The 14734-nt window shown below is 44.8% G+C and overlaps 1 protein-coding gene across 3 annotated transcripts in view; it reads right to left on the bottom strand.

Annotated features, from left to right (window-relative positions):
- Nucleotides 1–7120: 7120 nt before the first annotated feature.
- The window catches only part of LOC122798492 (synaptotagmin binding cytoplasmic RNA interacting protein), a 1585553-nt gene continuing 1577939 nt past the window's right edge, over nt 7121–14734 (bottom strand). For all 3 annotated transcript variants that reach the window (XM_044067500.1, XM_044067509.1, XM_044067518.1), the window contains exon 12: nt 7121–8746. In XM_044067500.1, the coding sequence (XP_043923435.1) occupies nt 8721–8746 (26 nt within the window). In that variant the 3' untranslated portion in view covers nt 7121–8720. The remainder of the gene's footprint in view (nt 8747–14734) is intronic.

Below are 14734 nucleotides of genomic sequence, written 5' to 3'. Positions count from 1 at the left end.
ACTGATGTCCCCCCTTCCCTGGCATAGCTTTATTTTAAATACGAGCCAGAAGCTGGGGGCATAGTTCCCAAACCCAATGTAAGATGGACAGGAACACAAATCCAAAGATTAGTTTATCCTGGGAGCTGAAACAAGACTGGAACTGTGGATTTACAGGACATTTAAAAGTAAAATGATATTGTGGGTGGGAATGAAAGTTACATGAAGTGGGCATGACTTATGTTAGCTTACTGGGAATGTCCCTTTAAGGATTCCCTGCAGAAAGCACTGTCGGGCATGCTTGTTGGGCGGACTGGTGTGACTAGGGAGATGATTTTTCTGAGCTATGATACATAATCTGAACTGCCTAGACATGGCAAGACCTTGCTGCTTCTACTTATGGTGGCTGCCAAAAAAGCAATTACTAGAAAATGGAAATCAAAATCTAAATCAACTGTTTTAGTAGTAGTGAATATAGTAGAGATAAAACTGGAATGGAACTCTTTAGAAAAGGGTAGGAGCAAACTACATAGGAAAAAAATGGGAATTGTGGGAAAGTACAGTTTTGTACCTACCATAAATGTAGATGTCCGAACAGGATAGCATCTGCAGTCATAACAAATGGGTTGTCCTGTCGTCAGGCAGCCCTTCGGTCGGCCGGATTCCAAAGTCTGGGTCCGGCTTCGGCTGATGTCGCACTTCACCCGACGTCATCTCTGCTGGTCTTCGGGTATAAAGGCATCAGCCGACGCCATTTTCCTCAGTGTTTCTTGCCCCAGATGCCAGTTGCCCTCTAGGAAAGCAAATTTTGGAGAAATGCCAATGTTTCCAAAATAGTAAAAGGCAAATACAAAAATAAGCATGTATGTACATATATACAAACAAATACACCATAAGAGACTCCCCCCCAGCTAGCTATTAGGAGGGTAAATACCCTAGGAGTACCACAGAGGGGAAAGGAGTGTGGGTAATCCTGACTGCAGATGCTATCCTGTTCGGACATCTACATTTATGGTAGGTACAAAACTGTACTATGTCCTTCAAGGATGCATCTGCAGTCATAACAAATGGGTAGAATACCATAGCCAAACTAGGGGAGGAGGAAGAAGAATTATGGTGTAGTTAGGATCCCTTGCAATACAGCAGTTGCAAACCCTGCTCGGGATCTAGAGTATAGAGGTAAATTATAATGCTTGGCAAATGTATGCACGGAGGTCCAAGTAGCCGCCTCAATAATGTCCTTGGTTGCCACTCCTCGTAAGAAAGCTGTGGTAGTGGCTGTAGCCCTTGTAGAATGAGGTCTTATGTTCTGTGGAACTGGTTTTCCATGGTAGGAGTAACAGAATCTTATGCAATTTCCTATCCATTTGGAGATTGTCTGTTTGGAAATTGCTTTTCCTTCCCTTCCTGTTGCATAGGCTACTAAAAGCTGGTCAGTTTTTCTGTTGCTTTTGGTTCTGTCCAGGTAGTAGCGTAACTGTCTATGTACATCCAAGGTATGCAGCAGCCTTTCCCCCCTGTTCTGTGGATTGGGAAAGAAGGTAGGTAGGTGGATTGTCTGGTTTAAGGACACTCTGGATACCACCTTAGGCATAAATGTAGGATTAGTTCTCATGGACACTCTATCTTGATGGAATATTAGGAAGGGTTGTACTGCCATTAAGGCCTGTAGTTCCGAAACCCTCCTTGCTGAAGTAATTGCCAGTAGGAAAGCAGTTTTCCATGATAGGTGTTGAAGATCTGCTGTTGCTGCTGGTTCAAATGGAGGGAGTGTCAATTTTTCTAGCACAAAGTTCAAGTCCCATGCTGGTAATGGTGGTTTCCTAGGAGGTTTTACATTCTTGATCCCTCTGAGGAATTGCCTGAGTAGAGGATGCGAAAAGACAGGTGGATCGAAGCTGTATTCTGCAGAAATAGCTGATGCATGTATCTTGATGGAGGAATAGGACAGGCCTGTATGTAGAAGCTCTGCCAAGTACTCCAGGATGTTAGCAATGTCTATGTTCGACACGTCTTTTCCTCTTTCAGTACTCCAAATGAGAAACCTTTTCCATTTTCCTGCATAGTTCCTTCTTGTTGAAGGTCTGCGGGCTTCAAGGATAATGTCTTTAACCCTTTGGGATAAGTCTGAGTTAGTTGCTGTTATGTGATGTTCCAGGCAGTCAGTTGCAAGGTTTTTAGGTTTGGGTGCATGATGTTGTAGTTGTTCTGAGTTAACATCAAAGGCATCAGGGTATTGACCACATTCTCCCTGAGACATGCTCCTCAGCAAAGGATACCAGTGTTGTCTTGGCCAATTCGGAGCTATCAGAATTATCCTTGGACGTTCCTCTTTGATTTTCAGTAGTACCTTGTGCATCAAAGGAAGAGGTGGAAATGCATATGCTGTCAGACCTTTCCAACTGAAGGATAGAGAGTCCACCTTCCATGCAAGTGGGTGGCATGTCCTTGTGCAGAATTTTTCGAGCTGGTGATTGAGTGGGGATGCGAATAGGTCTATTTGTGGCATTCCCCATTTCTTTGTGATGGCCTTGAAGAGGTCCGGGTGTAGCATCCATTCGTGAGCATCCGAAGTGGTTCTGCTTAACATGTCTGCTAGGGTGTTTTCTTTTCCCGGTACAAATATTGCCTGTAACTGGATGTTGTAGCTCAGAGCCATATTCCAAAGGTCCAGAGTCATTCTGCATAGGGGGTATGAATGAGTGCCTCCCTGTTTGTTGATGTACCACATGACTGTGGTGTTGTCTGTCCTTATCATTAAATGGCCTTCTTTGAGGAATGGTCTGAATTTCTGGATTGCTAGTTTTACTGCCAGCATTTCTTTTTGGTTTATGTGTAGGTGCAGCTGGTCTGGAGTCCACAATCCTTGTCTGCACTTGTCCAACATGTGCGCCCCCAAGCCTAGGTCTGAGGCGTCCGTTGTGATGGTTTGGTTTGCTTGAAAGTTGTGGAAGGGCAAGCCTGGGTTTGACTGGCATGCTTGAGCCCACGATAGGAACTCTTGTTTCAGGCATGGGATTAGTGGGATTTCGGTTTCTAAGATGTGCCTGTGTTGAGACCATAAATTCTTTAGGTACCACTGTAGCTTTCTCATATGCAGTCTGGCATGGGGGACCAGGATTATGCATGATGCCATGAAGCCCAAGGCCTGCAGTACTTTTCTTGCTGTTAGTTTGTTCTGCTTTGTTAATGCCAAGAAGTAAAGAGGGAGTTGTTCTTGTTTTTCTGCAGTTAGGAATGCCATTTGTTTTACTGTGTCCAATTCCGCACCCAAGAATGTTCTTGTCTGGGATGGTATCAGCCTTGACTTTTTTAAATTGACTGTGTATCCCAGGGCTTGTAGTAAGCAAATGACTCTTTGTAAATCTGTTGTCAGCTTGCTTTTGTTGTCCGCTTGTAACAGGCAGTCGTCCAGGTATGGATAAATTTGGATTCCCTGTAGCCTGCAATGAGCGATTACTGATGCCAGGCATTTTGTGAATACTCTGGGCAGTAGATAAGCCAAAGGGCAATGCTGAGAATTGATAATGCTCTGATCCTGCAAGAAATCTGAGGTATCTTCTGCAATTTGGTCGTATGGGGACGTGCAGGTATGCCTCCTTGAGATCTAGAGTTACCAGCCAACACTCCTTGCCCAGCATGGGAAGAAGTTGCTGTAGGGTCAGCATTTTGAATTTTGGGACAATGATGTATGTGTTTAAGACGGACAGGTCGAGAATAGGTCTCCAACTTTTCTCTTTTCTTGGTACTAGGAAGAGTCTGGAGTAGAATCCTTTGCCCTGTTGTGTTATTGGTACTCTTTCCACAGCTCTCATCTTTGTTAATTGAGCTATCTGCTTTAGAGCTTCTGTTTTTTGATTTGGAGGTAGGTTTGTCATTCCTCTTTTTACTGGTAAAGTGTGGAAGTGGAACCTGTAGCCTTGGTCTATGGTCTGCAAAATCCACTTGTCTTTTGTGATATAGTGCCAATTTTTCGAAAATAAGGCTAACTTTCCGCCTAAAGGTGCTGCTATTTGCTCCCTGGTAGGCGGAGTCAGAGCCAAGTCACTGTGATTGTCCAGTTGCAGTGGCAGTGGTTGTGTCTGTGCCTCGCTGGTTATTGCCTTGCCACTGGCGTCCTCTATAGGCACCTCCTCTGGATTGATTTCTGCCTCTAGAGCGTCTATTCCTGCCTCTTTGAGATTTTGAGGAGTCTGGAAAGGACCAATTTTTGGCAGGCCAGTTCCTGCTAAACCTTGGGGCTGAACCTGTAAGAAATCCTTAACTGTTTGTACAGATTTTGCCTTCTCTTCCATTTTCTTCATTACTTGCTGAGCAGGGGTACCAAATAAACTGGCCTTATCCATAGGAGCATCTAACAGCTTTGCTTTAACATGATCCGGCAAGACCTGTTCTTTCAACCATGCATGCCTTCTTATCACGGTGCCAGTCATGGCTGATCTAAATGAAGCCTCCAGTGCATCATAGCCACATTTTAAAGAATGGTTACTAACCTGCTGAATGTTATTCACCATTTCTAAAACATATTTCTTATCTAAGGATTCATCAGAGGACAGCTTCTTAGTTAACTGATCAAGCATAAACTCTTGGTATTGAATCATGTGAAACTGACAGTTTAAAGCTCTAGCTGAGAGAGTAGCAGAGGTGTAAACTTTTTTACCCCATCTCTAAGGACCTGGATTCCCTTTCAGAAGGGAGAGGGTTTTTTGCTGAGGTCGAAGCTACTGCCTTAGGCCCCTGGGATATAGTTTCAGGATCTGCAAGTGGGGCCTTGTATAGGTGGTGATGAGTGTCTGGCACCCTGTAAAATCTATCTGGTTTGGCAGGGGCTGGAGGTAAAGTATCAGGAGCAGTGCAAACATCATTAAATGCATCATCCACAACAGGCAGAACTGGAGGTATAGCTAAGGGCCTATGTTGTGTTAAGTGCAGAAAGGTCCTAAGCCTTTTTCTTGAATCTGAGAAATCTTGTCCCTGCCATTGGAATTGTTCTCTCATGGCATGTAAGGTTTCCCCAAAGGAAAATTCCTCTGGTGGAGAGGCAGATGGAATGGATTCTTCAGCATCGGAATCTTCATAAGTAGAATAAGGAGCCTCTGGCTGACCTGTAATGTCTGAGTCACCCGAAGAATCATCAGAGGACACTGGCTCGGGGGGCTCTGCTCTAGGTCTCTTTTGTGGAGGCTGAGAGGCCCTGTCTGGGTGAGATTGGGATCCCCTAATTAAGGAGATTAAATCCTCTGCCAGAGTAAGCATTTGTGAACTAGAAGTGGACCTGTGTGAGGGGGCTTTAACAGGCACTGATTTAACAGTTTTGGCTGCTTTAGCCCTGGCAAAGGCCTTTATAGACATGGCTGCAGGAGGCCTAGCAGCACCACGTGCTGGGGTAGAGACATCCAAAGGGATGGTGTCTGATAATTCACTAGGAACCACAGTAGTAGGCAAAACTTCAGAGGCCGATTCAACTAAGGTAGCAGGAGCCTCAGTAGTAGTCATGGATTCGGCTGAAGATTGACCCGTTTTCTCGGTTTCGCCGAAACAGAGACACTCGCGTTTGCTTAACCGTGGTTTCGCCGAAACCGCGGACGGCGGGTGTCGGTCTTTTTCTTTGGGTTTTTTAACAATTGGGGTAGTCAGAGGATGCGACGGCATAATGTACGCGAAATCTGAGCCGAAAAACTGTTCAGCAAACTCCGACCGACGCCTAAGCGTTCGTCAGTTGAAGGAAGCAAAGGCTAAACAGGCTGCTACGTCGTGGTCTGGGCCTAAACAAGGTAGGCAGTAAGAGTGGAAATCCTTATGAGGTATTTGTTTCCCACAAGTTAAACAGTTATTTACTTTTTCTGACATCGGCTGAGGCAAGAAAGAGTCCCCAACGGGGTACTTAGCTTTTTAGAAGTCTTCGAAGTAGTATTCGGTAGTAGTAATCTCTGGATCTGACTGACCGGCACTTGCGAACAGCTTCTGCTTCGGGCGCCACGCGGCAAGAAAGACTGAGGAAAATGGTGTCGGCTGATGCCTTTATACCCGAAGACCAGCAGAGATGACGTCGGGTAAAGTGCGACATCAGCCGAAGCCGAAGCCGGACCCAGACTTTGGAATCCGGCCGACCGAAGGGCTGCCTGACGACAGGACAACCCATTTGTTATGACTGCAGATGCATCCTTGAAGGACATCAATAGATACAAGGGAGGGAGCTATGTAATATCTGACTGAAAATGATTGGGTAAGTGATGTATAATGTTTGCAACTGGAAGTCTGTCAGTACGGCTTGTGATGTAAAATGCTTGCAACTAGGATTGTGTCGGTGTGTTTTGTTTTCATTTATATAAATATAGAATTGCTTATGCCATAAGTGATAATTTAATGTTTCTTGTTAAAAAAAGGGGGCAGGAAATCAACAATTTATGTAACGTTGGTTAAGTTATATGATACATAGCAATATGTGACGTATGATGTTTGCTAATGTTAATTTAACACAGTTTGATTACTTATATAAATGTAAACTTGCCTATGTCACAAGTGATAATTCAATAAAAGGTGTTTTAAAACATTAATCAGAAGAAAACAATTCCCTAGTGGGGTATTTATTTGAAAACTTTTGGTAAGAACAATTGGAGAAAAACGAGCCAACCGATGGATGGCAAGCATCTGACAAACGTAGTATTACACTGGACTGCACGACTAGAAAGAACTGAAGATAGTGCTGACGGACCTCCCTCATACCCAGACACCTGGGCATCAGCATTCAGATGCCCATTAGCTAGGGATGATGAAAACACTCTGGAAATCAGTCCGGTCGCAGGCTTCTGCATGGCAGGAAGACCAAAGCATTAGTACTGTAACACTGACTACCACGACCATCCTAAGGTTTTGATGCCCAGCCTGGAGGGGAGTTGATCGGTGAGCTTTGGATGTCAGGTTGAATGTTAGGCCTTCTGCATCTTAAGTTCCAATACTAAGGGCTACTGTAACAGTGTTCTGTATGGAGAACATAATGGAATGTTACATTCATATGAGCTGAAGTTTATGGGGAGAAAGTATTCAAGTGAAAAAACAGACCCAAGTTTAGATTTTACCTGAACTACACATAATAGACTCAGTTAAGTATTAAGAAAAGATTTGTGCATGAACACAGTTATATAATTGACACAAAAATATTTTTATTACAAAAATAAGTTACACTCGCTTCCAGCTTACAGTATAAAACAATTTTATTTGCAGGAATGCAAAATGATGGTGTGCCATCAGCATTTTGAACATGACATTTCTACGTTCCCTGGATAAAATCTAGTCACCTGGGGAGTTAATGGGTTTAAAAAATACCACGTTTATGCTGCATTTGTATTATGGTGCATGGCATCTATTATTAAACTGCAGTATCCCTTTCAAAATACAACTACGCAAATCAGATTTTTATCCAGTAATGAATATACTTCTCAATTAAGGCTAGATAACGAAGCTAGGTACTCAACGGGGTAAATTTACACTATTAAATTAGTAATGCTCCATTTTACCGAATTCATAAAATGGTAACAGCAAAGATGGCACAAGTAGCTGAACATGATTTGCAGATTAAAAAAAAGCAAAGCATTTTTCAATTCAATCAACAGTACCCTGAAGAGAGTGATGACCACTGAAACTGAAAATGTCACAAACATTATGAAATTCAAAGCTACAGCTAAGTACTGTAACTGCTATGATTTAGTTTCCCCCCCTTTCTAGACGTTCTGAAAGTGTCATTACGTAACTAATAAAAAGGGACACCGCAGTACCAACTGACAAACAGGTTGTGGATGCACGTTTTTTTTTAAAAAAACTTTTGTTCTTTTACAAAAGTAACATCTTGCTAAACTATTATACAACCAAATAACTACATCTGAGAAGCAAGGCAGTTTTTTCAGCCACAAATATGACAAAAGCAAGGCCTGTAACATCATGGAGTTAAAAAAAAAAAAAAAAACACTTGCAGACTACTAAGAGAGGGAATAAAATACATATGATGAAATTTGTTGTCCTTCAAATAAGCTGAACAAGCCTTGCTTTTATCGACATATATTCTCTATTTACAGTACAGACAGGGTATATAGTTCAGACCTCCAATAGAGAGGCAGTTAACCAACCCTTTAAAAATTAATTAAAAAAAAAAAAAAAAGAAAAATTAGACAAAAAGGTTCTGAAAAGAACCATTATTTTGGAATGCCTGACTAACCAGCCCTGGCGATTACACCTGAATCTGCTAACATTTTCAATATGTAGTTCAAGATGGCTTAAAAGTACTGTACTTAGTCTGTTGAGCACTGGCACTGTTTTGCGAGTGTACATAAAACTCTTTAAAAATACTGCTGGAATCCCACCTTTAGCACAATAACTTTTAAAAGGCAGAATTTTCCTGTAAAACTGTTCAATGAGAAAAAAAAAAAAAGACTAATACCATGCTATGAAAGTTTCAACATTTTTTTTTCTTTTCTTTTTCTTTTTTGCTTTAATTAACACGTACAGCTTGGCTCAATGGCTACTGCTGTACAGAAAATCCTGGTTAAATAAAATACAAAATCTGTATTTAAGAGTCCAAGTGTTAAAGTGTTCCACATTTAAATGATCTTTGCTGGGTAGTGTCTTCAAAAGATATACTTCCACAAGGCTGTAGTATCTTTTGGCTCTTAGGTTTCCTTGCCATTGTCTCAGCTGTCAGCTTCTGGTGTAATCCTACGCAGCAAGTCAGTCTTCACTGTTACAGGTCAGGACCGGCCTCGACCCCTTTTCCCTGTTATTTAGGGAACAAAAGGAAGTAATTAAAGACTAAACTGATATACATGCAATATGAACACATCTCCCTGTCCTTACATTTTGGAACTGTAATCAAGTTAATAGAAGCTGGGAAGCAACTAAGTAATACTAGGAAGGATGTTTGTTCAAGAGACAACTAAACAAAGATGGTGAAAAGTAGTTAAGACACCCTTCATAGTACAGCTTTCGAAAGGATGCCTATAGCTGATATGAAAATTGTCTAGTTGGCCACCAGACCGCTCAAGCATCCTTATTTTGGAGAAACATCTCTAATTTCAGGCCTAAATTACCCTTCCCACAATTTTCTGAAACATCCTCATCAGAAGACATGCTTTCTGAAGCCATCTATTACATAAAAAAAAAAAAAACACATGATATAGCCATCATACTAGTAGAACTAATAATTTAAAGAAAGAGGACACGTCTTGCATCTTTTTTCAGAAGCTGAATCAGATTACCTTCTGTGGTATAGAAAGTTCATGACGCTGTTGCTTTGCTAATCCGGTTATATTTTTCGATAAATTTTGTCATGCTTGTTTTTAAAACGTGTTTCGAGTAGTATTCCACATTCCTACTGGAAGTGGGAAGAGTTGTGTGATATTTGGTGTCAATTTTAAGAATTCTGGTTGGATATTCCTACTTTCAAGGGCCTTTGTGCCTATTTTCAGAGTCTGCAGTTTGAGAGGTATGCTGGCCATACGTACCAAACAAATTTTAAACACTGCTCTAAAGTGACTGTTTCTCCACCTTCTGTCACCCTTATGCTAAAATCCAGCTAAGCAAGTAAAAAGAAAGCACTGAATGCATTACAAGATTCTTCATCAACTAATAAATTGCAGCAAGGAAGAAAATAAGACGTTATGTACTCACCATAACGCTCCATCTGAGTAGGTATCTTCATTTGTCTGCAACCTTTGGGATACGGATCTGATCTCGGATCCGAACCGGCAACTTCTATCATAGCATAGATCCGAGCTCCTAGCTCCTCCCCTTCCCCATAATCCCCTGCCTACCCTAACTGACCTCAGATCAAGTTTGCCCCATAGCACAGCTGATAAGTGTCCCAAGGGAAACGTATGCTAATAACCATAAGAATGATCATTTGGTCAGGGGGAAGGAGGGGGGGGGGATGGTTGCAGACAAATGAAGATACCTACTCAGATGGAACGTTATGGTGAGTACATAACTTCTTAATCTGAAGTAGGAACTTCATTTGTCAGCAACCTTTGGGACAGAGTCCCCAGCTACCTAAATCTTGGGTGGCCTTCATGGAAGGATATTCCGGAGCACCGCAGAGCCAAAGGACGCCCTACCTCGGGAGACAACATCTATTTTCTAGTGGCTGATAAAGGTGTGAGATGAAGCCCAAGTGGCTGCGGAACAAATGTCATCCAGTGGAACCCTAGCTTGAAAGGCCGCAGATGTAGCAACGGCCCTAGTAGAATGAGCATGGACTCCTTGAGGTGCAGGCCTTCCCGAACTCTGATATGCTAAAAGAATACAACTCGGGATCCATCGAGAGAGAGAAACTTTAGAAACTGACTTTCCGAAATTACTTTTGGCAAAGGAGATAAACAACTGATCGGATTGCCTATGATCAGAAGTTCTATGGATATAAAAACGTAGTTGTCTGTGTACGTCTAAGGAATGTAGCTTGTACTCTCCCTTGTTTTGAAAGTTGGGGAAAAACACTTGAAGATTGATAGATTGATTGATGTTCGCTTCTGAAGATACCTTAGGTAGAAAGGACAAATTGATCCTGAGGAAAACCCTATCCGGGTGAAAGACCAGATATGGTGGTTTGACACAAAGAGCTTGCAATTCCAACACTCTTTTGGCTGAAGTTATGGCCACCAAAAAGGCGGTCTTCCAAGAGAAATTTGAGATCAACCGTGGCTGCCGGTTCGAATGGGGGACCAGTCAAGGCCTGCAAGACTAAGGATAAATCCCATGGAGGTACCACCTCTGACTGGAGGCCTAAGGAGGAAGGTGCCCTTGAGGAAGGTCTTACACAGTTTGGAAGTGATAAGAGGGGCCAGACTCTTGCCCCACGTGACAGTATGAAATTGCTGCCAGTTGTACCTTGACTGTGGAAGAACTAGCCTCCTGGTGAAAGAGAGAGGTTAGAAATTCTAGAACCGAAGCTATCGGGGCTGTAAACGGGTCTAAACAACGGTGTTCTGCCCAAATGGTGAAGAGTTTCCACTTACTTCGATAAACCTTCCTGGTGGAAGGCTTGTGAGCTGCTACAAGAATGGCTATGACAGGTGATGAGATCCCGGGAGTCCTTATGAGGAGTGGAACTGGAGCAACCAAGCCGTCAGCTTGAGGTTGACCAGGTTCGGAGTCGGAAGATCGAGAGGGTGAGAAATGGGATCCAGAATCCATGGTGGATACACTAGGCGAGACCATAGGTAAGGGAACCACGTCTCACGAGGCCAGAATGGGGCAATGAGGATCATCTTGCTCCCCAGCTGCCTGGCTTTCTGTAATAATTTCATCATCAGGGGAAGAGGAGGGTAAGCATAAAGCAGACCGGGAGGCCAAGCATGAACTAGAGTGTCTCTCTGGGACTCCCCCGGAGGGGGGGGGAGGGGAATCAGAGCGAAGTAGTCGTTGCATTTGGTGTTTGAAGGAGAGGCAAAAAGATCTCAACAAGGTTGCCCCGATCGGGCAAATACTTTCTCTGCAACTCGCTGATTGAGAGACCATTCGTAAGGAGTCAAGATAGTACGACTGAGCCTGTCCGCTAGAATGTTGGACCGTCCCAGAATGTGCATTGCTATGAGAAAGCGGTTGGTGGAAATCGCCCATTCCCACACTCTCATGGCCTCGCGGCAAAGGGGGTAAGACCTGGTTCGACCCTGTTTGTTGATGTACCAGGCGACCGATATGTTGTCTGTCTGTACTGCAATCTTCCCTACCGGAAGAGAGTTGTGTAGTGCCTGCAACGTCAAAAGCACCGCCCTCATCTCTAGGACATTGATATGCAAAGAGGTCTCTACGTCGTTCCACGTGCCTTGGACTGTCCTGCCTGAAAAATGCCACCGCCACCCCCCCCAGGCGAGAGGCGTCCGTGGTCACTGTGTCGACTGGCGGAGGTAGTGAGAAGGGACGTCCCGTGTGGAGATTGGGAGAGTGGAGCCACCACAGGAGCGATCTTCTGCAAACCTTGCTTAAGGAAATGGGGTGAGAGGGTTGCGAGACAGGGACCATTGTACCTGGAGGGTCCATTGCAGAACCCTCATGTTCTACCGGGCCAATGGCAGCAGAATGATTGCAGCCACCATAGATCCTAGGGCCCTTAGGATCAATTCCACCGGAGTTTGCAGTTGAAGGATGGCCTGCACGTGCAACATCAGGTTCCGAAGCCGATCTGGAGTCAAGAATGCAAGCATCTGTCTGGAATCCAGTCTCGCCCCTATAAAATCCAACACCTGTGTAGGGATGAGAGAGGATTTGGTCATGTTGATGGTTAATCCTAATAGTGGAGCCAGACTGAGGAAATAATCCCTGAATGAACAAAGTAGATGCCTTGCTGGGGCCGTAAGGAGCCAGTCGTCCAGGTATGGAAAGACCTGAATTCCCTGGAGTCTCAGGTGGGTCGCTATTATCATTGGACTTCGGTGAACACCCTGGGGGTTGAGGTGAGACCAAAGGGGAAGACTCCGAATTGAAAGTGACTGGCTCCCAGCTGGAAGCGGAGAAACCTCCTGGAACGCCTGTCCACTAGAATGTGACAGTACGCATCCTTGAGGTCGATGGAGCACATCCAGTCGTCCTCCCGCAATAAGGGGAGGACAGATTGCAACGTGACCATTCGGAACTTTTCTTTGGGTACCACCAGGTTTAGGAGAGAGAGGTCGAGAATGGACTTCAAGTCCCCCCCCCCCCGTCTTTTTAGGCACCAGAAAGAACCAGGAGTAAAACCCTGATGCGACTTGATCTGAGGGGATGGCTCTTTTGCAGAAGCTGCTGAATTTCTGCAGCAGCTGCCTCCCTCTGACTGGGTGGAACGTCGGGGAGGCCGCTGATTCTGGGGTTTACTATAAAGGGAATTTGGTAACCTCTGGATATAATACGAAGCACCCAGTGATCCGTTATGGACTCCCACATTGCTAGGTGCCTCGAAAAACGCCCCCCCCCCGACTGCCTCCAGAGTGGAGCAGTCGGGTAACCCCTCAGGGGTTCTGCGTGGGCCTCTCAGAGAACGGTTCTCTGGACCCAAAATTCCTGGGACCCCCTCTGCCTCTGGGGCAGCATCCTCCCTGTCCTCCTCTGCCATGAGAGGACTGGTTGTCCTGAGCAGACTGGGATTGATCCGATTTTCGGAACCACATCTTCTGACCCTTTTGGTTCTTGGAAAAGGACCTCTGGGGCGCAGAGAAGCGGACTCCGACGGCAGACAAGGTCTTCCCGTATTTCTCTCTCTGGACAAGTGTGTCGCGAACGGTTTTGCCGAACAGTGCAGAACCATCAAAAGGGGCATTCGCAAATGACGCCTTAAAGGGTTCCGAGAAGTTACAGTGACGGAGCCAGACCGGTCTCCTCATGACAAGCCCGACTCCGCCAGCTCTAGCGGCTCCCTCCGTAGCATGAGAACAGCCGCATAGAGGTGTTAGAGATAGAGTGGAGGGTGGCCATTCGGGAGGAGTACAGATCCTTGTCTCCCTCCGACATGGACCCTGGGGGGGGGGGGGGGGGGGGAGCAGCGTATTCCTTAATTAGATCCCGCTGCATCCGAATAATGTGTGCTATGTAGTTCAAGGCCCTCATAGAGAAGGTCGCTGAACTGAAGGCCCGCTTCCCAAGACGGTCAAACACGTGAGACTCCTTGCTTGGAGGATGAACCGTGGGGCTCTCCTGAGCCAACTCTTTCTTGGTGGCTGCAGCCACCAACATGGCATCCACAGGGGGACCTCTGCTCCAGTGGGATGGGGGGGTAGCAGGCACCGAAGTACTGGAGGCCGAAGCAGAGTCTGGGGGTAAAAGGCCTGCCAGAACTAGCTTCGACCTTCGATCCTTGAGTGCCCTGGGGTTGAACGCCGCGCAAATCGCGCAACCCGAAGAGAGGTGTTCAACCCCAAGGCACCTAACGCACCGAGTGTGGCCATCAGCCGGTGAAAGCTTGTGACCACACTCAGTGCATTTCGAAAAAATGGCTTTAGGGGCCTCCGACATTACTAAAGTAAAGCACACTCACTAGGCCCCTAACACTCCAGTCACACACACACGCTACGACCAGCGGGGGAGGGAGAAATATTTTAAATTAAATTTAAGCTGAAAAGCTAAAATAATAAGTTTAGTGTTAAGGGTAAACCTACCACGCACACACAAACACTCAATCAGAAAAAAAAGAAAGAAAAACTTTTTTCCTCACAAAAACGCCAAGAGCTCTGGAATCTAGCTGTTGCTTGTAGAGCGGCAAACTAGATCTGGGGTCAGTTAGGGTAGGCAGGGGATTATGGGTAAGGGGAGGAGCTAGGAGCTCGGATCTATGCTATTATAGAAGTTGCCGGCTCGGATCAGAGATCGGATCCGTATTCTAAAGGTTGCAGACAAATGAAGTTCCTACTTCAGATTATACGTTACTGCAAAACACTAAATAGAACATCTGTATAAGTTACTTACCATAAAAATCTTCAAGGGGGATCCTTGCAGAAATACTCTAATAAATGCATTAATACAGGTATCAAATCGTCTTGGCTTGACTTTAAAAGGTCACCCTATATTCGCCAGCTTCATACTGCTGCTACTTCTAGTATTAGTTGGGCAGATCTCCAACAGAACCAGCACTACCCTGTAGGTTTTTTTCAATATGTTGACCAGTTTCAATTACAAGCAAATATAAAATAAGAAGTTATGTACTCACCATAACGTTCCATCTGAGTAGATAAACTTCATTTGTCAGCAACCTATGGAACCTATGGGTATCGGATCCAACTTCGGATCAGAGCCGGCAGTT

This window comes from Protopterus annectens, chromosome 1.part0 (assembly GCF_019279795.1).
Source record: "Protopterus annectens isolate FY-2018-M chromosome 1.part0, PAN1.0, whole genome shotgun sequence".
Taxonomy (NCBI): domain Eukaryota; kingdom Metazoa; phylum Chordata; order Ceratodontiformes; family Protopteridae; genus Protopterus; species Protopterus annectens.
Note: the sequence above shows the minus strand (reverse complement) of the source record. Positions and strands in the feature narration are given on the sequence as shown.